General features: G+C 47.1%; 1 protein-coding gene across 3 annotated transcripts in view; it reads left to right on the top strand.

Moving 5' to 3' along the window:
* The window catches only part of ARID1B (AT-rich interaction domain 1B), a 358,041-nt gene that overhangs the window by 259,141 nt on the left and 74,284 nt on the right, over positions 1-24,616 (top strand). For all 3 annotated transcript variants that reach the window (XM_040965219.1, XM_040965217.1, XM_040965218.1), the window contains one exon: positions 10,192-10,435. In XM_040965219.1, coding sequence (XP_040821153.1) covers positions 10,192-10,435 — 244 coding nt within the window. The remainder of the gene's footprint in view (positions 1-10,191; positions 10,436-24,616) is intronic.

Below are 24,616 nucleotides of genomic sequence, written 5' to 3' on the forward strand. Positions count from 1 at the left end.
AAAACAGACGTGATTTGAATTCTGCTGCTAGTAGATGATTTACCACCAGAAATAATATCATCTTAAAAGTGATGTCCTTGACATTGTTCGATAATTCATTGTGTCGATCCAGGAAGAGAATGCACATTGGGATCCCCATTTCACCACTTAATCACAAGTGTGTCTGTCCTCTTGCGCCCTGCTGATCAAAGGCAGCGGCAAGCTTCAAAGCTTCCCTCTTCCTGCCCCCTTCCCATCTATCTGTATGGTCATGTTTTGTTATGTAATGGTTGGTGTTCTTGAGGAATGAGTCATTAAGACTGTGTTTGTCTCTTGCGAGCAACCTTCCAGTACTGGAATATTTGTTACACGCGGCATTTATAGGACTAAAAGCATCGTTGAGAATCTTGTTCATGAGTGTAGTGTAGTCAGGACTTGTCTTGCTCAGGAAGGAGCTTAGGAATGAGCAGCCCAGTCAGGACACCTGAACCCTTCGCAGCAGCGTGCACACCTCTGCTCCAGTCTGGGAAGGCCCTGGCAGGAGGGGTGGGGAAAGAGGCAGGGAGCCATTGGTCTTCCTTTTCTGCCCTCTGGGCTGCTGATACTGCTGCCTTCTGCACTGGTCCCCAGCTTCACAAAGCTCCAGTCCTCCTTTCCCTCCCAGCTGGCAGTGGCACTAAGCTATTGTCTGAATCATTAGTGCACTAACAGTTTTGTTTATATCTTCTCACAGTAACCATTTTCAGTAGGTAATGCAATAAGCCCTCTCCCATCCCCCATCTTATAGATGCTGAAGGTGAAATACAGACATTTCAAGTGACTTGACCAGGTTCAAGTAATCAGGAAGTGGTGAAGATGGAGTTCTCCGTAAGGTCTGACTGCCAAGTTTGTGTGGTAGCAGGTGCATTAGTACTCAGTGTGAGCACTCAGTGAGCACAGTTAGTACTCAGTGTGAGCACTCAGTGAACAGTTAGTACTCAGTGTGAGCACACAGCACAGTTAGTACTCAGTGTGAGCACTCAGTGAGCACAGTGTGAGCACTCAGTGAGCAGTTAGTACTCAGTGTAAGCACTCAGTGAACAGTTAGTACTCAGTGTGAGCACTCAGTGAACAGTTAGTACTCAGTGTGAGCACTCAGTGAACAGTTAGTACTCAGTGTGAGCACTCAGTGATCAGTTAGTACTCAGTGTGAGCACACAGCACAGTTAGTACAGTCAGTACTCAGTGTGAGCAGCCTCTGGACAGCCCCGAGAGGAAGCTGTGCAGCTGGTTCCATGCTGGAGGTATCAGGGAAGACCTGGCCAGGAAGGTGTGGATGGCTCTTGGAGAAAGTGGCTCTCAGTGGCAGTGTAGGCATCATTTCAGGTAAACCAGGTGGCACAGCGCTGAGTTCCAGACCACACGTGCTGGGTTATGGTTAGGACCACACAATTATTCTATCGTGTCTTTTTTTCCCGTGTTTCTTAGAGTATGCAGTGTTCCTCACCCCTCTCATTGGTTCTTCTCTTCTCTGCTGTAGGCTTTTAACCCTGCGCCATTATGATCATGCGCCTTTTCTCCTAAAGGTACAGACCCGCTGTTTTGCTTCCCACCAGCAGTGTGGGAATCTTAGTAATATTTTTGTCCATTTGATTTCACTATTGTATAATATGCCATTCCGTCTGAATTTAATTCATTTTGTATTGTTGCAAGTGTATCTCACAATTCTTATTGCTCAGCACCAAGCCAACGCTGCATCAGTGCTTGTGTGTTTCCGTGTGGACTCTAGCACTGTAAACCTGGTGGCGGAAGTGCTGAGTCACAACGTAAACGCATCGTCAGCTTGACGAGCTGCACCGACTTGCTGTGCCGTGATGATATTAATTTGGATTCTGCAGTTGTTTATGCAATAGTAAGAAATACGAAATATGTTTCCTGTTTCCAATGTTGGATAGTCATGCTATCGCGGTTGGAAATATTAATATTGTTCAGTTTTGATGAAAATAGTGCCTTATTATCTTAAAAGCAAACTGAGATAGCACACATACAAAACAATCATAAAAGGGAAATATTTGTCTTGATCATGTAAAACTAGAAAGGGGGCAGCTCTTCCTTACACACTCTGAATAGTAAGTTCAGAGAGTGGGAGGGAAATAGAAAGTCACTATGTGTGTCCCAAGTAGTAATCCTTGGCACAAGAGAGATGCGTTGGTGAACACGTAAGCCAGAAGTGTGGTCCTGCCCGTGCTCACATCCACAGCGGTCTGGGAGTCTTTGTGCCAGAACTGGAGCTGGAATTCCCTCCCTTTTGTGTGGACTGCACTCTGTGAATCCCACGAGTGTAGTCTGGACTGGGGAGAAGTATCCCTTCAAAGAACCTGGACGGTGATAGAATTATGGCCTGCCCCCAGGAAGTTGGTGCCACTGTCTGACCAGACCGGATGAGAAAGATTCTGCCTGCCTGCGTGTTCCCAAAAGGTCTCATCCAGCTCTAATCACGGGAGGACACTGAAGAATGGCAAACGGAAGGCAGTTCTACCACGCACCTGGCCCTCTGACGTGGCAAGGTCGTGAAACCACAGAAAGATTGGAAAAGTGACCCAGACCCAGGAAGTAAGCGAGTTATGGCAAATCAGCCCAGCAGATGTCCTGCATCAGAAAGGGACATTGGAGAGCTGGGAAAGCTCCAGGTGTGGCTGCAGCTTAGTTCCAGATTGTATAATGTTAATTTCATAGTTTTGGGAGTACAGCATGGCTGTGTAGAATGTTCTAAGCAGGGTAACATGTGAACAGGAATCTTGGTGCTGTATTTCCCACTTTGTCAAAGTCTGAAGTCATTGCACGGTGCAGTTTTTAAAAATCTGCTGAAGGATGTCAATCAGATGTGGACGTTCGTATGGGTCACGTGCTCCAAGTGAGTGTGGAAAAGTACAGTCGCCAAGCTTTAGTGCTGTGCTGCCAACACAGCTCCCCTCCCTGTGGCAGGGCGCTTTGTCAGTGTCTCTGTTACTGTTTTTTATAAATTGCTAATTTATTTGCAATTCTATAGGTCTACTGTTTTCGACGAATTTCATTGCTGTACTCCTGAAGAAATAAATGCCTCCTGAGGGTTCATGCCTTTTTGATTTTAAGTTTTGTTTTCAGAATGTCTACGTGCTAAGCATTGTACTTCTTAAGATAAATAGTGAAGTTTTTACTATGAGAGATGCAAAAGGTGATGTTGATGGCTTCTGTCTTAAAGATTTACGGTATGCTTTCAGCAATAAAAACAGAAATTGGTAGACAAAGTCTAACTCTTATATGTTTACAGATCTTGTTAGTTTGTCAATTCACTTTGAAAGCACATGGGTCATTAATATTTATAGGTTTCTACCTGCTATGATGTTTGTGAAACACCAGCCCATAAACCCGTCCCCGCCTCGCAAGCATGAGCCCTTTTCCCTTTATAGCTGACTGCCCGGGGAGGCGAACAAGTGCTGGGGACTAGAATGTGTAATTAGAGGCTATACCACGTTAAAGGCACATGTTCCTCAGAACCAAGTCTAGATGCTGAGGAACTATTTTAAGGTTAAAACAGCTATTTTTCACCTCTTTATCCATTGACTGGAAATGGAAGGTGAGTGTGTAGATTAAGGAAGTTACTGCATTCAGGCAATCCCGCGGCTGGTTGACCTTGACTCCAGGTATTTAGGCTCCTCGACACAAACTTTGTGCTGTCACAAAGTAAACTTTATTTGCTTATTTGTTTAATTTTATATAACTCAAATAAGTGTAGGGATTAAAAATATTTAGTGTTATTCATAAACACTTAAGGGTATGGTTTTCTTTCTTTTTTCGGAATTTGAACATTTCTTCTTGACACTTCCTATGTTCTTTGCTCTTCTCTGCTAACACAGAGCCCCGCGGGCCCGCTGGCTCTCGTTGCTCTGAGCTGCAGACTGTGCTGCAGGCGTGGCTTTTCTCCAGTGAGCTCCCCCTCTGCTCCCGCTGGCCTGGGCTGGCCCAGCCCCTGGGGAAGTGTCCCTCTCTGCCTTCCGGAGCTGATCTGTGCTTTCTCATCATTTACGTCATGGATATTGGATGCTGAGCATGTAGAGGTCTGCCTCTGGGGGCCACCTCACATCTAAAGGATGGAAATCATGGGTTTCTCTGGCTGCTCCCCCGCCCCCAGCCGAGGCCACAGCTCCAGCTGCAGGCCTCTGATGCTGTGTGCCAGGCACTCTCCCCAAGCTGGACGCTCCTCCTCACTTTGCTTTACTATAATTTGTTTGCGAATTTGAGCAGTTAACTTCATGCAAGAGACATGCTTAGTGGTCAGCGCTAACGTGGGCCTTCCTTGCCTTGAGATTGGAAAGGGTTTTAACTGTTGGACAATTAAATAAGAAGAAAAGCTACCCTTCCTACTAGCACAAGATGGAATGTAAGTTCCTTACAAGAAAATGTGCACAGCAATATTGCTGGCACTTTGAGGAGCTAAGCCACCTGGGAAGGTAGGCATTGAGCGAGTCCTCGCTGTCCTGCTCATCGTGGTCGTCTGCGGGGCTGGGCGTGGGGGCCGAGAGGGCAGCGTTCTTCCCAGTTGGCAGTTAATTCCATACAACCGAAGCAAATCTGTAAATTCTCTTACCTGATTATTCCTGAACATTATCTGTATTGTGGTAAATGGCCTTTTTCAGTCTACTTCTCAAAGCCATGGGTTGATAGTGGGAAAAGTGAGTATTTCGGGCAGAATTTGAAAATGGAGTATTTTAGGAAGCCCCTGCGCAATGGAAACAAATGTCCTTGTATGATGCGTATTTCATACTTGTGTTGTTTACTGTGTCTAACTTTAGAAAGACGGTATATATTTTTAAAGATTTATTTATTTTCATTGGAAAGATAAACAGAGAGGCGGAGAGACAGAGAGGAAGATCTTCCATCTGATGATTCACTCGCCAAGTGGCCGCAATGGCTGGAAAGCTGATCCAAAGCCAGGAGCTTCTTTGGATCTCCCAAGTGGGTGCAGGGTCCCACAGCTTTGGGCTTTCCTGGGCTGCAAGCAGGGAGCTGGATGGGAAGCAGGGCCACTGGGCTACGAACCAGCGTCCTTACAGGATCCCAGCGTGTGCCAAGTGAGGATTTTAGCTGCTAGGCTACCATGCCTGGCCCAAGACAGTATATTTTATATTAGGAGTTTTAACCCTGGGATCTTTGAATCAAGAGAGCTTTTATTTTAGGTGCTAATTGAAATGGAAACAAAGGAAATAAAGACATCATGATATATTTGTCTGTGGCCCTATATTTAGCTTTGAGTCTTTCTTTTGTAAAGTGTCAGTTCAGCTGATTATCCTATGAATGTACCCTTAAAACAAGTTATGTCTGTAATGAAATTTTTGTCTGAGAAAGAATGGAAAATGAATAAGGTAGAAATCATTTCCCCAAAGAGGGTTGTTCTTGACTGCTCTAAATTGATTTTTCTTGCATTGTCTTTGGCTTTGGTTACAGTTTGGGGCTTTGTGGAACTTGTGGCTATTTTTAAGTTCTCCAGTTGATCTCATCCATCTTTAGGCTATGTGTTGTGTGCTTTGTCACAACTAATGAGGATATAAATATGTATATGAAGCACTTTAAATAAAAATTGAGGAATAAATGTGTGTAACTTAGAAAATGCTTTTAAGGCTGAAACTTGGAAGGATTCCGTCTTCCTGGGGCCTTTGGGTTTTTTTGGTTTGTTTGTTGTGCAGACGAATGTGAGCAGCAGGTACCTTAGTGGGATCTTGACAGATTGCAGCACAGGCGGAAGGAGGCCTGTGAACATGGCAGTTAGAGACTGGCTGCGCGCGTTTCCGCTGTGTGTGAGAGCAGGAGAGTCAGTTTACTGGCTCCAGCCTCATCCCAGGGTCACATGTCCAAAACGATCGTTCCCAAGTAAGGGCGGAAGGTAGGAAGTGATTTTACACGTGTGTCTACAAAGCTGAGATGTTAACGAGGCTCGATACTTGACCTCTGTGATGTTAACTGGTAGCAGAGGACTGAGCATTCATTGCTAAATTTTAATAGCTGGGTCAGATAGCTTCTAACAGTGTTTATGGCAAATACTTATAAATATCTACATGTGCAGAATTGCTCTGTGTGATGCTTCAGCTCTATTTCACTGTGAAAGCTTGCTGTTTGTTGATACAAGTGACATCAGATCTCTCTAATACTGATCTTAGGGTGTCACTGCCCTTGAGAATGTTAAGATCGAGTCAAATAGAGAATTCAAAAAGAGTGCAGGCCTGTATTTCATACTTAATATTCTAACAAGGAAAAGAGACGTCATGACTGCTTTTGAAGATGGCTAGCAGACTTTGGTAGACCTGGCATTTTAACCTGTGCTTCAGCCCCATGGGGAGTCCCAGGAAGAAATCATTAACTGTATCCTATTAAAATCCTCGAGCAAGAGCCCTGGACTAGTGTCATTGATTGAAATATCGTCTCCATTTCTAATTCAGTGTTTATCCTCATGCTCTCCCGGGCTCTGCTGAGCAGGAGAGGCCCAAATGTGCACTGTGCCACCAGCTAATTGTTTTGAGAACCATAGCTAAGAGTTGCTTGAACTTCATTTGCTTTTTTTTTTTTTATAAAGATCTGCTGGTTTAAAATTAAGCATGGGAGTAAAATTTTCTCACTTATTCCCAGTTCTTTAAGATAGTAAAACATTACCAGTACTGACTGAATTTATGTTTGCGTAAGTAAGCTGCCTTCGGCTGAATTGAGTACCATCAACACCAGTGAGGCTGGGATGCAGACAGTTGTCATGCATGGAGGCACTCAGGATCCTGTGCAGTGAAGAGGCATGAATGCATCGACTTCATGTCTTGTATCTGCTTTATCTGTATGTGGCTGCCCTTGCCAGGCCTTTCCAGCAAACTGGGTCAGGAGTATGTGTGCTGTGTCAGTTCATGAATGTCCCTCTTGTCGGGATCCGACAGGATTGTGGTTTCCATCTGGTGGCATTTCATTCTGAGCACAGTGATACCTTTTGTACTTGTCACTGGGGTGAGTGAGAACCTTACCTGGGCAGAGAGTGGGCGCAGGGATGGTGGCTGCAGGGGGAAGTTTAGCTTCAAAGGAAAAGAAGGTTTCATTCTGTTTAGTTTTTGATGCAGTGATCTTTTTAAAAATAAAACAACCACTGTTGGTATCTTGGTAAGTGTTAGATTATTTTGGCTTGCTAAAAAGAATTCCACATTCTGAGTGACATCAGATGTTAAACCCAACTTGATAGCAATATTTGAGCAAAACAGATTTGATGACAAAATTGTCATTGTCCGGTGCCATGAGCCCATGACGTCCTCCGTGGAAGAAGGACAGGGCTAAGGGATGCCGTTGGGCAGGAGGCCTGTCTGCCTGCTGCTTGACCGAAGGGGCCTTGGTGAGGACACTGCGGATCTGGTGGTACTCAGACAAGATGGACAGGTGCCCTGCCAAGGAGCCTGTCCTTGGAGAAGCATCAGTTACAGAGCTGCCTGCTTAACCAGGCTGAGTGCAGAGCTCTCTGCAGAAGCCTCAGGAATCCACAGGGTGGAACTGCTTCTGTATAATTTGCAAGTAAAAGTTACCTGCATGCATAACTGTAATATAAAGGTTGTATCATTTTATTACCCTCCCGTTACCCGGAGGACCTGTTAGCACCAGTGTCTTGACGGCTGCATGTGTTTCTCTCTTGGCATTTTGTCCATCAGTTTGTTGAATAATAAGGGAAGTGTTTCTGAGGCCTTTGCAGCTTGAATGAAGATCTCGTCACACTCTCTTTGTCACCCCTTCCATCCTAACATGGAATTTCTAGGGAGGCTGGGGAAGAAATTTGTTGGCCGTAAAGTGAATTATAAAAATTTCAATGTAATGTTTTGGGATTTTTTTAATGGACAAATACTTTTATAAAATGTAATGCTATTTAAAAGTTAAATCTGTTTCATTCCTGTGTTTGTCTCCATAGGTGGTATACTAGAAAGTAGGTGTATATCTGGTTATCAACCATTGTTTTTCCCTCTAAAAAGGCATGAAAATATATTTCCCTTCCGACCGACTCCTACCTAAGCACCACTTGCGTAGTGGCAATACCCACTTGTTAGATAGAATGTAGGTCTCTCACCCTCATGGAGCCACCACTGACGTTCAAAAGGGACAGAGTCACCTCTGTTCGCAGTGTTTTTCTTGAACCTAGAGTAATGAGATAAGTTCCTGTTCTTGGTGTGGTTTGGGCAAATCAAGACCTGCCTATAGTAAGATCTGTGCAGTTCAGCTGAGGCCTGCCCTAATGCGTATTTCCCCAAGAAGGGGCAAATCAGTAGGGACAATGACAGTATTCTTGGTTCCCTGAATTCAGGACTAACCACTTTTCCCCTAAGAGTCCTGGGGTTGAATATTTACACAGCCTGGGGTCCCACAGCCAAGAGCTGCCGTGCGTAGTACCAAACGGAGTATATGTGGCTACATCCCAGTAAAACATTTGAATTTCATATTTTTCTGTATGTCACAAACTAATCCCTTGATTTCTCAAACTATGAACTGTGTAGCTAAGGTTGAGCACCCACAGAATCCCTGGGCTTACTGGCAGTGCCCCGTGCTGGGAGTGCCCTGCACAGGTATCCCCCTGAGCTCACACACCACACACTCCGAGCTGGGCAGCAAAGGCCTTGGGAGCAAACACTGACCAAGTGATCTGAGGTGCCGCCCTTTCCCCCGCCTTCCACCCCAAGCCAAGGTCATCATCCAGCGTGGTCAGTGTGCGTGCGTGGGCATCCAATGGGCCTCCTAGGCTCTGTTTGAGGAATACCCCTGGTGCCCTGGGCTGCTGAAATGTGATCCCTCTGCATGGATTCTACAGCTGGCTTGGGTAATCCGCCTCTGTCTGCCTTCACAAAAAGTGTGTTCTGTTCAGCCGGCCTGAATGGAACATTCAGATGAGAACAAGGTGCAGGCTGGGTACAAAGGCTTACCAGCTGAACATGTCTGAATTCCTGCCCCGAACAGGACTATTTATCAACTTTGTCACTGGTTTCTGTAAAGTTTATCCCATTTGAAAGTTTTTCTTGAGGTGATGCTTTCTGGATGGCCTGTTCAGCTGTGGCACTTTTCATAAGCACGGTTGTTCTTGGCATTCGTCTTCTTGCTCAGTTCCCATAGACTATATTTTAGAATGTGTTGTTGATAGTGATTGACAAATTAGCTGCTTGTAATTACAGTCTGTAATGGATGATGGGTTCCCCTGGCCATGGGAGGAAGCTCTGCATCCTAAACCCTGCTTTTTTATTTATTTTTTTCTCCTATTTTGTCCTTGCTGTTGTAGATTCTATTCTAACATGTGAATCTCTTCATCTACCAATTTGCAAAAGCCTTACTTTGAGAAGTCCCATAGTAAGCAGTGACGGAAAATCAACAGAATCACAGCTCTGTGAGCTGGCATCCAAATTGCCTTCTGTCCAGGGCCTCAGCTTTTAGCACTGACCGGCTCTCGAGCTCTCGGTCAGCCTGGGCCTTGCATGCTGGGGGGCGTGGGGCCTCAGCTGCCCTCCGACCTCCTACACACTGTCACCTTCCCCTGCAGCTGTGGCTTGCTGAGCATCAGTCCTCCGGGTGTGCCAAGTGCAGATGTTCATAGCTGTCGCCGAGGGCATCACGGCTAAATTGGAATGCAGTAAGCAGCACAGAACTGTTGTAAAAAGTAAAGTATAACGGTAGGACAACTCATTGCTGCCCATGTAACTTTAGAGGACTTTATTTCCATGATATCACAGAAAATGCCATTTTGTAGTAATGGTACTTTGCAGTTATTTGAAAAGGTCGCAATTCCTCATCATCGTGTTTGTTTAACACTGTGGCTCCTACTCCATGAGAAGGTCCTGGTCAGTCCCCCTGCACTGAAGCCTAAAGGACAGGGCTCAGGCTCGGAGGACCCCAGCTCTGGGCCTGCCGTGGGTTATGGAAGGTGGCTCTCTGGTTTGCAAGGCGCCTTGAGTAGGTCTGCCCGAGACAACGAGAAGGTGTCCGACTTAACTGCTTCCTTAGGAGGCAGCCTAGAACCTGCTGGTATCCGGTGAGCATGCTCCATGAGGTCCTCCCAGAAATGGCCAGCTCTGAGTTTGGCATGTCACCCAGAAGCCCTCTGTCTTGGGAAGACATCCCTGTGCTTTTCTGATCGTACTTGGACGAGGTGTGGTCCAGATGTCTTCTCTCTAAGTGAATGTGTTTTCTTTTATTCTCTCTCAGGACCTGTCTGGCTCCATCGATGATCTCCCCACGGGAACAGAGGCAGCTCTGAGCTCAGCGGTCAGTGCCTCAGGGTCCACGAGCAGCCAGGGGGACCAGAGCAACCCGGCCCAGTCACCTTTCTCGCCACACGCATCCCCCCACCTCTCCAGCATCCCCGGCGGCCCGTCGCCTTCTCCCGTGGGCTCTCCTGTCGGCAGCAACCAGTCACGATCGGGGCCCATTTCTCCTGCAAGTATTCCAGGTACTCTGAGTGACCCTTTTTCTCCACGGGAGGGAAGGCAGGTCTGGTGTTTGTCAGCTCAGCTCACACTCCATTGATGTGACCATTTTAAAACCTAGTGACGGGACCACACATGAGCGCTGGAACTGGACTCTGAGCAAAGCCTGAGTCCCGGTTCCTGAAGACACACCCTACATGAGGACAGCCACCTGTTTTCCTCAGTGACAAGTCACTCGGATAGATTCTGTTGGCGCATTGACCATAACTTACTCCAGAAGCACGCAGCCGTGGACTGGCAGGTTTTGTGGTGGTTCCGTTCAGGGAGGTCTTCCGGTGAGAGATGCTGACCAGCTCTGGCCTCGCTTTGCCTGGCTGTCTGCTTGCGTTCCGTCACCAGCTGGGGCCAGAGCACATTCAGGGCATTCATGCCTTTCTGCTGATACAAGGGTTCATGTTCTGCTTTGTTCTCAGGTTCAGGGCTGCAGTGTACATGTGTCTTCTATACCTTGTGCCTTTATTGCATCCTTGGAGTTATTTGTTGGTTCATTTGGTTATTAGTTTGTTAGCTGCTTTACCCCACTCCTCACCCAGCTCTCTTGAGGTCAAATTCCAACTCACTTGGACACATAAAGCAGCTAGCTCTCCATTGTCACCAAGCTAGAGGCTGAATTGCTAACGGATAATTCTTCCCATTCCCTCAATTCTGGGTGGCACTCTGCCTCCTTTTTTTAAAACAAGATTTTACTGTTTATATGTATAAAATGCTAACCATGGCGTTACAGCTGATCTGAACCCAGGAGCATGTTACATCGATGATGGAGTGTGAGGCCAGGGAAGGTCCGAGAAGGTGACTTTAGCAGAAAGAACAGAGCCACAAACTCCTGCTAGCTGAGAAGGGAAAGAGTTTTGCATTATGGTGGCAGGCATCGATGCGTGTAAAGCATCAAGACTTTCCTCGCAGTTCACAGAAGGAGCTTTGTCTAAGAACACATCACATCAGGGGGTAGTCAGTCCTCACCATACTCCCCACGGCGGTCACAGGCATGTGGTCACCATGAGCTAGCCAGCTGGCCCGCAGCAGCAGCCTGGGCCCCAGCGATGCCTTGTCCCAACTCATTGACGAAGCCCTTTATGTTAAAGGGCTTCCTTCCTTCAACTTCCTTCCTACCTAACATTTGCCCACTCCGACTCCCCTCATTGACATCTCTGTGTGTGCGTGCGTCTCTGTGCGAGTACACACACACACAGAACAGGTAAATCCTCCTACAGAATGTAACTTCCACCTGAGTGTGCATTCGTGAGCTCGCTGTGCAGCCTGAGCATGACTCATGCTGGTGATCGGCTGCCAAACCTGGACCTCTCCGCTGCAAGCCTTCTTGCAGTCTTTTGTTTTTTTTCCATTCCATCGAGTTTTTATAGGCAGTGTTCATTTATTTTTATTTATCTGTGTGTTTTTGTTGTGTTTATCTGAGAGACATGCAGGCAGATGGAGAGCCAAATGTCTGCAACAGCATGGCTGGGCCAGGCCTGAGCCAGGAACACAAACTTCTACCTGGCTCTCCCCCATGCATGGCAGGGACTCAGGCAGTTGCAGCCTGCTAGGAATCGGGAGCAGAGACAAGACTGGGACCCTGGCACTCCAGTACACGGTGCGAGTCCCAGCTAAGGTCTGGCTATGCTGGCCGCCCGCCCCATGGCCTCCTCTGTTACAGTTCTGGTGCTGGTATTCATACGCTAAATGCTTTTAGTTTAATTTGGTTCCTAGACTTACAGGGATGTATCATATTTTGTCATTGTTCATCCAAGATGAAACAGTTTGAGCAAATAATAGGGTGCTACTAATTGCTGTTATCAAACAAGTATGTCAGGAGCATCCTGGGAAAATTGGAGCATGTGGGCACCCCAGTTACAGTGTGATTGGCCACAGCTGGCTGTTTGAACAAGATGTTATGTTTCTACAGCTCAACCACTATGCGGATATAGCTATTTTGGGTGTTTTTTCTATTTTTTAATGCACTTAAAAAGTGGAGTGACAGATACTGGGAAAGACTGAGACAAAAAGAGACAGAAAGAGATCTTGTGTCCACTAGTTCATGCCACCAAAACCTACGATAGCCAGAGCTGTGCCAGGCTGAAGTGAGGCACCAGGAACTGCATCTAAATCTCCCCATGGGTGACAGGACCATCAGCAGCAGGAAGCTGGATCTGAAGCGAAGTGACCAAAAGTTAAACCCGCACTGCAGGTTAGAGCGTGGCCATCAGGAACAGCAGTTAACCCACCGTGAGGAACACCTCCCTGACCATGTTTCAATGAAGGCGGTGTGCTGTTACCTTTCTTTCAGAAAAATTTGTCCCTATAGTAGTTGTAATGAAACACATATTTGCCTTTTTTGAAAACAGTTGTAGGAGCTAGTGCTGTGGCATCACAGGTAAAGCTGCTGATTCCAGGCCCAGTGCCATAGTGTAGCGGCTAAAGTCCTTGCCTTGAATGCGCCAGGATCCCATATGGGTTCTGGTTCTAATCCCAGTTCAGCCCCGCTTCCCATCCAGCTCCCTGCTTGTGGCCTGGGAAACCAGCTGAGGACATCTCCGGCCGTTGCACTCACTTGGAGAGTGAATCATGGGACAGGGGATCTTCCTCTCTGTCTCTCCTCTTCTCTATGTGCCTTTCCAATAAACATAAAATAAATCTTTTTTTTTTGCATTAATTGACATGGTATTGATTAATAGTATATTCATAGGAAAATAACTACATCCTGTGACTTCTTCATAGACATTTTAATTTTGCTTTATATTAAAAAAAATAGCTACTGATTCCACTACTGGTGTCCCACATAGACATCAGGCTTGAGTCCCAGTTGCCATGCTTCCAATCCAGCTCCTAATTAATGTGCCTGGGAAATCAGTGGAAGGAGGCCCCACCCTGGCTCATACTGCCAATTGGGGAATGAACCAGTGGGTAGAAAAATCTCAATTTCTCTCTATCTCCCTCCCTCTTTCTTTCTCCCTCTTTCTCTCTCTCCCTCCCTCCCTCTTTCTCTCCCTCCTTCTCTCTCTCCCTCTTTCCCTCCCTCCCTCTCTCCCTCTTTCCCTCCCTCTCTCCTTCCTTCCCTCCCTCCCTCCCTCTCTCTTCCCTTCTCTCCCTCCCTCCCTCTCTCCTCCCTCCCTCCCTCCCTCCCTCTCTCTTCCCTTCTCTCCCTCCCTCCCTCTCTCCTCCCTCCCTCCCTCTCTGCTTCCACCTTCCCTGGGATCACTGGCAAATGGGCTCCATGATGTGCATAGACCAGCATGGTATTTCACACAGGTGTGGCTCAAAATCCTGGCTGGAGTCTTTCCTTCTGCCTCTGTAAAGCAGCATCAGCTGTGAGCCGCCCTCCCAGGGCGCTGGCTCAGGCTTGCCGCATTCACAGTCACCGTTTGCTGGCCGCACAGAATGTGGTCCCAGGGCTGGGTGGGAGCTGGCCTTTGCCCTGCTGCTCCCCAAGCCGAGGTGCTCTCAGCAGCCTCACCACCAGGCCTTTCCCTGTCCCCTGCCTCCATGCCCCAGCTAGCCCAGGTGTGTCCAAGTATAAGCCTTTGAGGAGTGTTCAAGCTTTACATGGTGCTGTCTTAAGGTCTTTGTTAAAGAATGTTTTTGTTGAAAAAAAATTACAATCTTCCAAGAAGGATCTTCACGGAAGTCCGTGGAAATGCGTTAACATGGAAAGGAAAGGAAAGGAAACTCCATGGATTTCAAACCTTTTGTCCTAAAATCAACTTATTTTTGAATTCTCTTTTTCAAGAACTTCTTGAAGTGTCCTCATGTTTCCCTTCTCTTTCTCCTCATTTTTTCCTTTCCCTTTCTTCCTCCCCAATTCTCTGATATATATTAAATATGTTGAGTTATTCATATTATGTGCTTGATGAACTTTGTAAGTAAAGTTAATTTTTGTTTTTTATTTTTTATTTACTGAATGCAAATACAAGTCCATGTCTCTGTGGGTTTGTTTTTTGGTTGTTGTTTGTTTGTTTAGGTTAATTTGAAAGGGAGAAAAGGGGGAGAGAGAGAGAGAGAGAGATCCTCCATCCACTTACCTGCTTGTCAGATGACCACAATAACCAGTACTGGGTCAGTCCTGCCTGCAGCCAGGAGACAGGAATGTTATACAGGTCTCCCCACATGGATGACAGGGACCCAAGTATCTTCCATTGCTTTCCCGGCATATTAGCAGGGAGCTAGATTGAAAGTGGAGCAGCGAGGACTCTAGTCAATGTCCATGTGGAATGCCAGTCCCCAGCTTGCTTTAGAAAATAACTTGACATCTCTGGTGTGTTCATATTTGGTTGATCTGGACGTGTGTGCACTGAGTCTGCGCCAGTGGAATGCAAGCACAGGCTGAGACTAGAGTGGTCCCAGCTGCAGGAGCAGCTCGTGCAGTGCCCTTTGCTGTCCAGTGGCGCAGCCTTTTGCTGTCCTTTCCTCCTCCTTCCTCTCCTGCCCACCACTGCCTTGTTTCTTCTGACCTGCCTTCTCCCATTACCTCCTGCTGCATCTCGCTTCTGCCTCTCTGTGGTCACAGATTGGATCTGTGAATCATTGTTGTTCCAGCAAGTCATTGTATGAAGTGCAGCTGCCGTGCAGCTGATAGCTGGGAGGAGGTCAAGCCGGAGTGTTGTGGGCGGTTCTTCCCGGTGCTGCCGTCCCTGGCCACGTTGAAAAGGGGCTGTTGTTTTTCTCCATCTCTACCCTGGTGAAGGGCATTGGCAGCTGACGAGAGCGTGCACAGAAAGCATCAGGCTGGTTCTGTCTGTTACATGAACATCTCCACCCACTGCACTTTGACCCTCCTGTCCTGTTGCCTCAGGAGTGCCCTGAGTGTCAAGGGAACAAGGAGCCTGATGCGCAGGCACAGTGCTGGCCTCCGTCCTAGCTCAGGGGGGCTCTTCAGCCCCTTTTGGAGAGCAGGAGGTTGGCGCCGGTGGTAGCTTTTGCCTCCTCCCGTTTGCACGTTCCCTGGCTCCAGCAGAACAGCTGTCTACTGTCAGAAGGCACGGGGCACAGCCCGATGTGTTTAAGCTGAAGAGGTTTGGAGCAGAGCAGCCTGTTGGCTAAACCTTCACATCCAAGTGCCTTTACACACTGTCTTCTTTTCCCTTTCCATCTTTTCTCGTAATTCCTCTCATTTTTTCGTGGTGTTTGTGTTAGACACAGGAGTGAAGTGTCTCCGTCTTTCTGGTTGGTAGTGAGATCTTGTGTCAGGTGCAGTTAATTCTGAGGTGTACGATATGAAACACTGTTTCGTTCTAAGAAATAACCACATCCCATTTGCACTTAGCTGTTTATTGGTCTACACCCTGATGTTTCCACGCATTGGTCTAAATACACACTAATGTATTGCACAGCTCTTCATCAGACCCTCCTCCCCTTCTCCTTCGTGGAGGGAAGCTGACTCAGCACCACGCTGGAAGCAGAGCTGCTGCCGGAAGCTTCCGTGCCTGTTCATTCCACTCGTCCTGCCTCTAGAGCCAACCCTTGTAGTTTACTAACAAAGAAAAATGTAAATAAGACAGCTTCATGCAGTTTTGATTTTACTGGCCAGAGGCTCTGTCGGCCCTTCCCTCTGTGTGCTGTAAGCAGCGGCCGTTAGCAGGGGAACAAGTGCAAGAGGGGGTGAGCAGCCAGACACTAACTGTAGTGATGCACACTTCTGCTCATCAAACCTTAAGTGTTCACACTGATGATTCAGGAGGTCATGAGGGTCTAGGGAGAAATTCTGCTCCCCGCATGCATATCTCTTTGTGGCTACGTCACTGTCATCTGACAGCTAAGGAACACTGATGATAGTAGATTCAGACCAAAACTGCAAAACTAGACATCCTGTTCACACCACAGCACATGGTCCTTTACTCCTGGCCCTGCCACTCCACCCCGTCACAGGGAGAATCTCCTGGAATACTTCAGAGCCCCTCTTCTTCCAGTTTGTCATACTTTGCTGCCAAGGGGCTCCTGCCCAGGCTACTCTGCTGGCTCCTGTCTTTTGCCTCTCTCCTCCCGGAGCTCCAGTCCACTGACCCCCATACTTCTGCACAGGCCACAGCAGGTGGCGCCCTGCGCCTTGGAGCTAGGTAACTTCAGTTGCTTTCCTTTGCAGAGTGCCAGGTGTTCTGAGCCTGTAAATGTGGCCCAGCCAGGGGTAGCCCTGGTCCTCATAGGCCCCGCTGCTTCATAGCTGAACCTGGCAGAGCTTTCGCGTGCTGGTATTAGATGGTAAGCACCAACCCCTGCACACACTGGCCAGTCACCACGTATCTCTGATCCGAAGACAAGCTTAGGCACCTCTAGCACAAGATCCAGAGTAGGCGGCCGGAGATGGATTAAATGTGGGCGCCAACTCTGGGCGGCAGTGTGGAACCTGGGTCGAGCCGACCTGTGCAAGTGTCCCACCCACAGCCCCCACTACCAAGAGAGAGTTCAGTAGGTGAGCCCATGCAACTGGAGATGCAAACAAGAAGCTATTCTGGTCACAAAAAAAGAAAAAACTAATTTTCTTGCTTAATTTGACATTCAGACAAGCAGATTCTGGTCGGATGCTATAATGGGAAAGAGAAAAATGACTTGCAGTAAGGAGTTAGTCATAGGGCAGAGTGAACAGGAAGGATTTCGGTGAGAGGAAATGATAGTTCCTGGTCTAATTTGTCAAGATTAGTACCTGTAAAATGAACAGTGGAGGTTGGGAACCAGCATCGCTCGTCCATTTCCCCCTACTCTGCGTTTCTGGAGCTCTTGGGGCACAAGCCTGGCCCGTTATGAAATAGGTCATCTCTCCTACTCCTTAATTTTTCTGTACTTAAAAACCCAGAGGACTTGGGAAGTGTGTTTCTACAGGTGATAACCTTAGATAACCTTAGCCACCTCTTAAATGGGCATTTTGATTTCAAAGACTGCATAGTCACCCTCTCCGACGTTCTTGTTTTCAAGTTCCCGCCAGTGTCCCTTTGGTCTGGAGGCAAAAGTCGCGCAGCAGCTTGTCACAAAGAAGAGGCATACTGCTTATTGGCAAACAGAGCAGTGGAAAGAAATTAGCATAAAATGCCTCTGATGGTTCCGTGTTTTTAATCCATGGCAGCATGGAAACATCAATTCAGCAGTATATAAACCAAAAAGAATTTAGATGGAGTTTGGTCTTCCCCTCCTTTCAAAGTAAAATATTTGTTACCCAAAACAATAATTTCCACTCCTTTCCAAATGACACTTCAGCAGCAGTTAAGAAACAGCAGTGCATTTTGGCTGTGAGAGATGGGATGGCAGCCATATGTCTTGGGTGTCGGTCACGTGACACCAAGCCTCTTCCTTTAAGAGATGGATTTAAAATGCATCCCAAGAACTTAGTTAGACTCTGGGCCTTGAGAATCCTCAGGGCTGTGTCTGGAGGATGGCATCCTGAGAGAGATGGGATGGCAGCCATATGTCTTGGGTGTCGGTCACGTGACACCAAGCCTCTTCCTTTAAGAGATGGATTTAAAATGCATCCCAAGAACTTAGTTAGACTCTGGGCCTTGAGAATCTTCAGGACTGTGTCTGGAGGATGGCATCCCACTGCTGCCCACAGCCAGAGCCTGGCTGCTCCTGAGCTGCTCCCCTCCCAGCTCGGCCAGTTCTGATACTTGGGCAATGAACAGAGTAAGCACAGAGCTTTTCAATTCTTCCGGACAACGAATTTCAAATGAAGCTTTTCCTCTTCCTCTTTCCCACATTTCAGAATAACATTAGCAATTGCACAAAACATGCATTTCCCATTGATTTTGCTTCCCATCTTAATTAAAAGTCCACCCATGGCATCGTGGGGTAGCCTTTAAAGCTGCTGCCTGTGACACCAGCATTCCTTGTGAATACTTGCTCAAGTCTAGCTGCTCCACTTCTAACCCAGGTCCCTGTTAATATGCCTGGGAAAGCAGCAGAAGATGGCTCAAGTGCTTAGGACCCTAGACCCACGTGGGAGACCTGGAAGATGTCCATGGCTGTGGCCTGCCTCGTGTTTCTCTCTCTCTCCCCACCCTGTGTGTATGTGTGTGAATACATGAGTAAGTCTCAAACAGAAAAAAAACAGCCATCCCATTTGGTTTAAACTGCCCTGTGAGCTTCCGTGCGAGTTCCCCATTGTAAGACCCCCGAGCCCTGGGAAAGCCCCTGTGGCTGAGGCCACCGTGGGCCTCTCCTGGCTCTTGTGTGCCTCTGTGGCTGGCCCGACAGTCCACTCTCACTTACACATGATTGTTTTGCACCTTTCACAGAAGTGATCGAACACCTTCCTCATTGCCATGTTCCCTTCTGCGCTGGGCCGATGCTCAGAGCTGTCATCGTGTGCCTGACTGAGAGGTTCTGCTTCTCCAGTCAGTGGTGGCTCATCTTTGAAGCACTGTTGGCACTGGCTTGCTGGGACTTTGATTTCACTGAGAAAGGATTCAGAGTGGCCCAGTCGCTGCATACCCGCATGTTAGCCTAGAAAGGACATGGTTAGATACTCATCTGACTGCATTTTGGAAAATGGTAATAAAGTGAAAAGTGTTTATAGTCAAGATGTTCCTAAAGTCAATTTCAAAAACTTCTGCTGTGTCACTGGGTTTTCTAAAAGGAAGTAAGTAGCAATGTGAGAAACAAAACCATTTTACCAAGATTGTTTTGTTTCTTTCGCCATCTTCTGATAACCCTAGAGCCGGGGTTATGATGACGTGGTGATTGATCATACCCATTACGTCTCCCACTAATCAGTCGCATCACTTCTTCTCCATCCTCACACTTGCACCTTTGATTTCGCTCCCATAGCAGGGTGATACGGTCTGTCAGTGACTAATGAACAGTAGAATTGGTTTCGGCATGAGACAAACGGAACGCCGACACCAATCCTAAAATGCATTAATCTTTAATAATCCACATCTGCATGTTTATAAATGATATAACCAGGAATTGTTAATGTTGATATTCTCCCTTCCAAACGGAAAGTGACATAGGCATTTGTATTTGCAAGCCATATTTAATGCATATAGCCCAAGGCCAAGTGTGACCTTGATTAGTATGCCCCATGTACTGCTTCATTCAGTGGCTTTAGAACAAGACGCACTGCATTTTAAAATTGCTGCTGGGTACATCACGTGACAGTCCTGTAGGAGATTGGCCCAGTCGCTCATTTTTCTTCCTTAATTTATCCATTTCTCCTTCATTCACTCAGCATGAATGTATGCCGAATGTGCAATTGATGTGCTTTAGGCACCTTGCTAGAAACTGGGAAAAATGCATTAAAGGCAAATGGTCTAGGGCCTGTCCTCATGACAGGTACCTTCTAAGGAGAAAGACAGGAAATACACAAATGTACATTCTTTCTTGTCAGGTATCATTAGAAATTGCTTCTGCAGGTAGCCAGAAACTGGCCCTGGAACAAGCCCTTTGAGTGTTGAGACAGGGTGATCCAGGCAGAGAGAACCCAGTGCTGTTTGCTGGGGAGCGTAGTAGGAATCCAGGGCCTGGAGCATGGTGGGTGGTGAAGATGGTCAGCCAAGAGGTAGACAGGCCAGTTTACACAGGGTGTCGCTGTCCATGGTTTTACTCCTGGTCAGTCACTGTCTAAAAATATGAAGCCAAAAATTCCAAAAATAAGTGTACTTCAAATCTTCCTTTTGACACCATTCTAGACCACGTACTAAAGTCATCCCACCCAACACGTGAATCGCCCCTCTGTCCACTGTGTCCATGGTGTGCACGCAGCCTGCCCACTCGTCACTTGCCCATCATGTTGTAAGGTTGGCTGTTGTAGTGCTGTGGTGCTGGCAGTGCAGTCATGCCATGGTGAAGACAGAGTGCTTCCTGCTAATGAGAAGGTGAAGGCACTTGAGCAAATGAGAAAAGGAAAACCCTCCCATGTGGAATCTGCCAAGACAATACGCACGAGTCCATCAGGTTATGAAGAAGGAAAAAGAAACCCAGGCTATTTTTTTCTGTCCCACTTCTGTCGGCAAAAGTTGCAGCCAGATTATGTGATAAACGCTTAGTTAAGATGGAAAAAGCATTACATTTGTAGGTAGAAGACATGAACAGAAAACAAATTCCAATTGACAGCAGGTTGTTATAGAAGAAAGCACGGAGCCTGCAGCAGAACATCAGCAAGGGATCCTGTGAGATGAGTGACAAAGCCATTTACTGCCACTGTGGGACCGTTCCATGGATTCAGGAAAAGGTTTAGACTAAAAATGTGGGAACGACCAGAGAGGCTGTGTCTGCCCAGCAAGAAGCTAGGAGGCTGAAGAAGCTGGTGAGCAGGAAGGATACCATCCAAAAGCCAGTTCTAACTGATGATGCCCGCTACAACCTGCACTCCTGAACACCAAAAGGTACCAGCACAGAAGACCTGCAAGGACAGGCGGGACCCTGGTACCATGTGGTCATGGTGCAGGAGGGTAGGGAAAAGGGCAGGATGGTATCCAGAGTGAAGAATCCAAGATTTCTCAAAAGCAAGAACAAAATTGTTGTATTTTGAGAGGGAACATACACACATAATTTTTATTATACTGTTCTGGTTGTCCTATTTGACTTTTGTTATTGTTAATCTGTTATGCGTGATTTATAAATTAAACTGTTCTAGGTATGCTATATGAAAAACCAGTGTATAGTGATTAGAATAGGAATATCTGTGGTTTCAGGCATCCACTGGGCTTCTTGAAAATGGATCCTCTGAGACATGTGGGAGTTAGTGGGTTATGATTAGGACTTAAGAATTTACTTAACTGTGATTGGAAACCACCTGAAGGTTGAGAGGGCAGGGAATGGCTTGGTCCAATCCTGGTTGTTAAAAGCTGTTTCTTGCTGCTAAGTGAAGAGTATGCCTTAGGGGCAAGAGCAAAAGAAGGAGGCCTGGAGGCAAGCACAGTGGTAGTGGGGCAGGCAGCCCTTGGCCGTGGCCGGACACGCAGTGGTAGTGGGGCAGGCAGCCCTTGACCGTGGCCAGACACACAGTGGTAGTGGGGCAGGCAGCCCTTGGCCGTGTCCGGACACGCAGTGGTAGTGGGGCAGGCAGCCCTTGGACGTGTCCGGACACGCAGTGGTAGTAGGGCAGGCAGCCCTTGGCCGTAGCCGGACACACAGAGCAGCACAGGGGCAGAACGTTTTTGCCTGAGCAAACTGGCAAATGGCGAGTCTCCAATGGAAACAAAGCAGCAAACTATTGAAGAGGCAGTCAAGGGTTTCTAATAAATTATGTTTCAGGTTCCTCTGGGGTCCAAATGGGAATTTGTTTTGTTTTGGGAAGATTTATTTGTGTTATAGGAAAAATGGAAGAGACAGAAAGATAGAGTCCTCCTTCATCTGTTGCTTCGCTCCCTCAGACGGGCACAAGTGGCATCGATGGGCCAGACCAAAGCCAGGAGCTTCTTTCAGGTTTCCCACGTGGGTGACAGGGTCCATAACTTGGGCTGTTTGCCGCTGCTTTCTCAGGCCACCAGCACAAAGCTGGATCCAAAGTGAGCAGTCGGGACTTGAAGCAGCACCCATACAGGATGCTGGCATTGGAGGCATGGCTTTGCCAGCTACACCACAGTTCCAGTCCTAAGAGCTTTTGAATAAGCAATTGAATGCAAGCAGTTGGAGAGGACTTGACTTTCTTCCTCCTTAAAACCAGAGCCTGGAGGACTAGTTGTGTAAGGGTTTTTTTCAGTCAGCGCCAGACCTTTACATAGGAAGGACCCTGCCTGATTCTTATCCATCATGAAGACTGAAATTGTGGCACATGCACATTGTGGCAAAATTCTGGAACTATCTAATATCCAAGCTATTTTTGTTGAATGGCTTTTTGAGTTAATGTGTGTCTGTAGTTACTTAGAGGCACATGGGCTGTGAGGAGAGATTTGTCCTTGCCTGGATCCAGTCGGCATGAGTGGAATTTGGGCTTCACCAGCATGCAGAGTAAGCTCCAGACGTTTGAAAGTGATGGATGCATGGAAAAGTGTTCCTCTTCCTCAAAAAGATGTTCTCCAGAAGTGTACTAGCTGATGTCAAGTGACGCCAGAGAGAAGAACCCGAGGCAAGTCCGCGAGATGCTGCCCTCTGCCCTCTGTCTCCCCTCAGCAGCGCCACCAGCTCATCCTGCAGCTCCTGGCCCATTTAGCTCCACCTTAGCTGCAGTGCGCTCCCCAGGGGCGTCATCACCCCTCTAGGACGTGTCCCAAGCTGCCTGATGCTGCACAGCTTGGTCCTCCCAGAGACCAGCTTGATCCAAATGGAGCACATCTGTAGGCAGAATAATTTCATTGTTCAGCGTGTGATGTGTGTTTGATTACCCATTGATGTGGGCTCTTAATTCAAGCAAGTTAAGTCTGTGCTTATTACCTTCAAATACAAACAAGAAAGGTAGCTATGCCCTTGGGGGGAGGGAACCTATTTATTTATTTGAAAGGTGGAGTTACAGAGAGAGGTTGGGCACTAGAGATCTTCTACCTGCTGATTCTCTACTCACATAGCCACAGTGTGCAGGACTGGGCCGGGTTGAAGCCAGGAGCACTTGGGCCCTCCACCGTTAACAGGAGGCAGGACCAGAAATGGAGCGACCAGGACATGACCCAGTGCCCATATGGGATGCCAGAGTCTCAAGTGGTGGCTTAACCTGCTGTACCATGATTCTGGCTTCGCACTGTCCCTTTATGTCTTGGGTATTTCAGTCCGAAGCCTAGGGATTTTTTTTTCCAGTGTAGTACAGTATTTTGACTTTCTAGTTTTACATTAAAACATTTTTTTTTATTGTTGATTCATTGGTTATTTCATAATATCTTATTGCATGAGATACAGGCTGTTTGGGGTTGAAATAATATTACCGTTTCGGGTTGACATCAATTCATAACAGCCACATCAGCAACAACAACATCAACAACAAATCCCATATGTTTTGATGGTTTTATTTCAGTTTGGTTGCTTCCAAATAATCTCTGTTTTCTAGTAGAATTCATTACGTGCTCATGAAGTATATGATGGCATCATTTTTACCAAGAGACTTCTGTGTTTCATTTTTGTCACGCATGTGTTGGCTATTCAGTCGTGTGTTAGTTTTTTTCAGGGTGATATAATTTGTCGTTGATGTTGTTACATTAAAACATTTAAGTCTAGTTTTACTGTAGTGGTACAGAATTCTTTATTTTACAACAAAAATAAGCTCTCATGTGTAGCATGTATATAAAGACAGTGAAGTTGTTCCATATCTAAGTAGAAACCCAAAAACCAGTTGCTTGCAATGCCATCGTGCTATCAAGCATGCCCTGCTTTCCCTGCATTTCCCAGGCTCCCAGTACCCAAGCAGCCCAGAGTCAGCACAGGGGTTCTGTTGACCCCTCACCTTCAGGTGTGGAAACCATGACAAATCTAATATGGCTACATAAGAGTGTGTTGCAGGCCATGGCATTGGTCCTTGGCTGCCTGTGCTAGCATGTAGAGGTGTAAGAGGGGCTGGGGCCCACAGTAAGAAACCCAAAGCACAGGGGGCTGTGGTTTTGGAAGGCTCACCCCGTCAGGTCCGTCCCACGACCACGTGGAGAAAAAGGGGCGGGCCGCACCACCACTAACCTTTCTCCTGGGGGCCCAGGTGGACAAATTGGCAACCCTGTTCCCAGCTTTTTTTCTGCACCCCTTTGTATCGTAAGAGCTGCTAATCGGATCCGTGCTGCTGCAACTGTGGCTGGTTATTAGCAGAATAAAAGCAGATTTCTTCAAAAGAGCGGGTGGGGGAAATGACTCTACAAAATTGCAAGGTTGTTAGAATCTTAAATGCACAGCAGTCGATTTCCCCCTTATTCTGAATTATCCGATGAATACAAGTCTTTCATCTGTCACTATACCCATTTCTTCAGAAGGCAGGCAAATATTAAGCTTCTCAAACAAAAAAGGATCTTAGAAAGAGGAAAAATATTGAGGAGGAATAAGAATGGGAAAAGAGAAGGGGAAATTTAGGTTTTGTTTTTATTAATTTGCCCTGGTGAGAGAAGTATAAACGGCCCGCTCCTTTGGGCTCTCCCTCCCCCACCTGGTCCCTGACATCAAAGCAGGGATTAGAGCAGGGTTAGCTGGCAGCAGTCCTCTCTCCTGAGGCAGTGGTCAGCCCTGAAACCTGCCCCTTCTCCCCCGGCCAGGGGGGCCCCCGCAGATCCAGACTTCCGGGTGAGCAGGTGCACTTAGGCAGGGGCTTCAGAGAT

The sequence above is a fragment of the Ochotona curzoniae genome, unplaced genomic scaffold, assembly GCF_017591425.1.
Source record: "Ochotona curzoniae isolate NIBS_2020 unplaced genomic scaffold, NIBS_Ocur_1.0 scaffold_3890, whole genome shotgun sequence".
Taxonomy (NCBI): Eukaryota; Metazoa; Chordata; class Mammalia; order Lagomorpha; family Ochotonidae; genus Ochotona; species Ochotona curzoniae.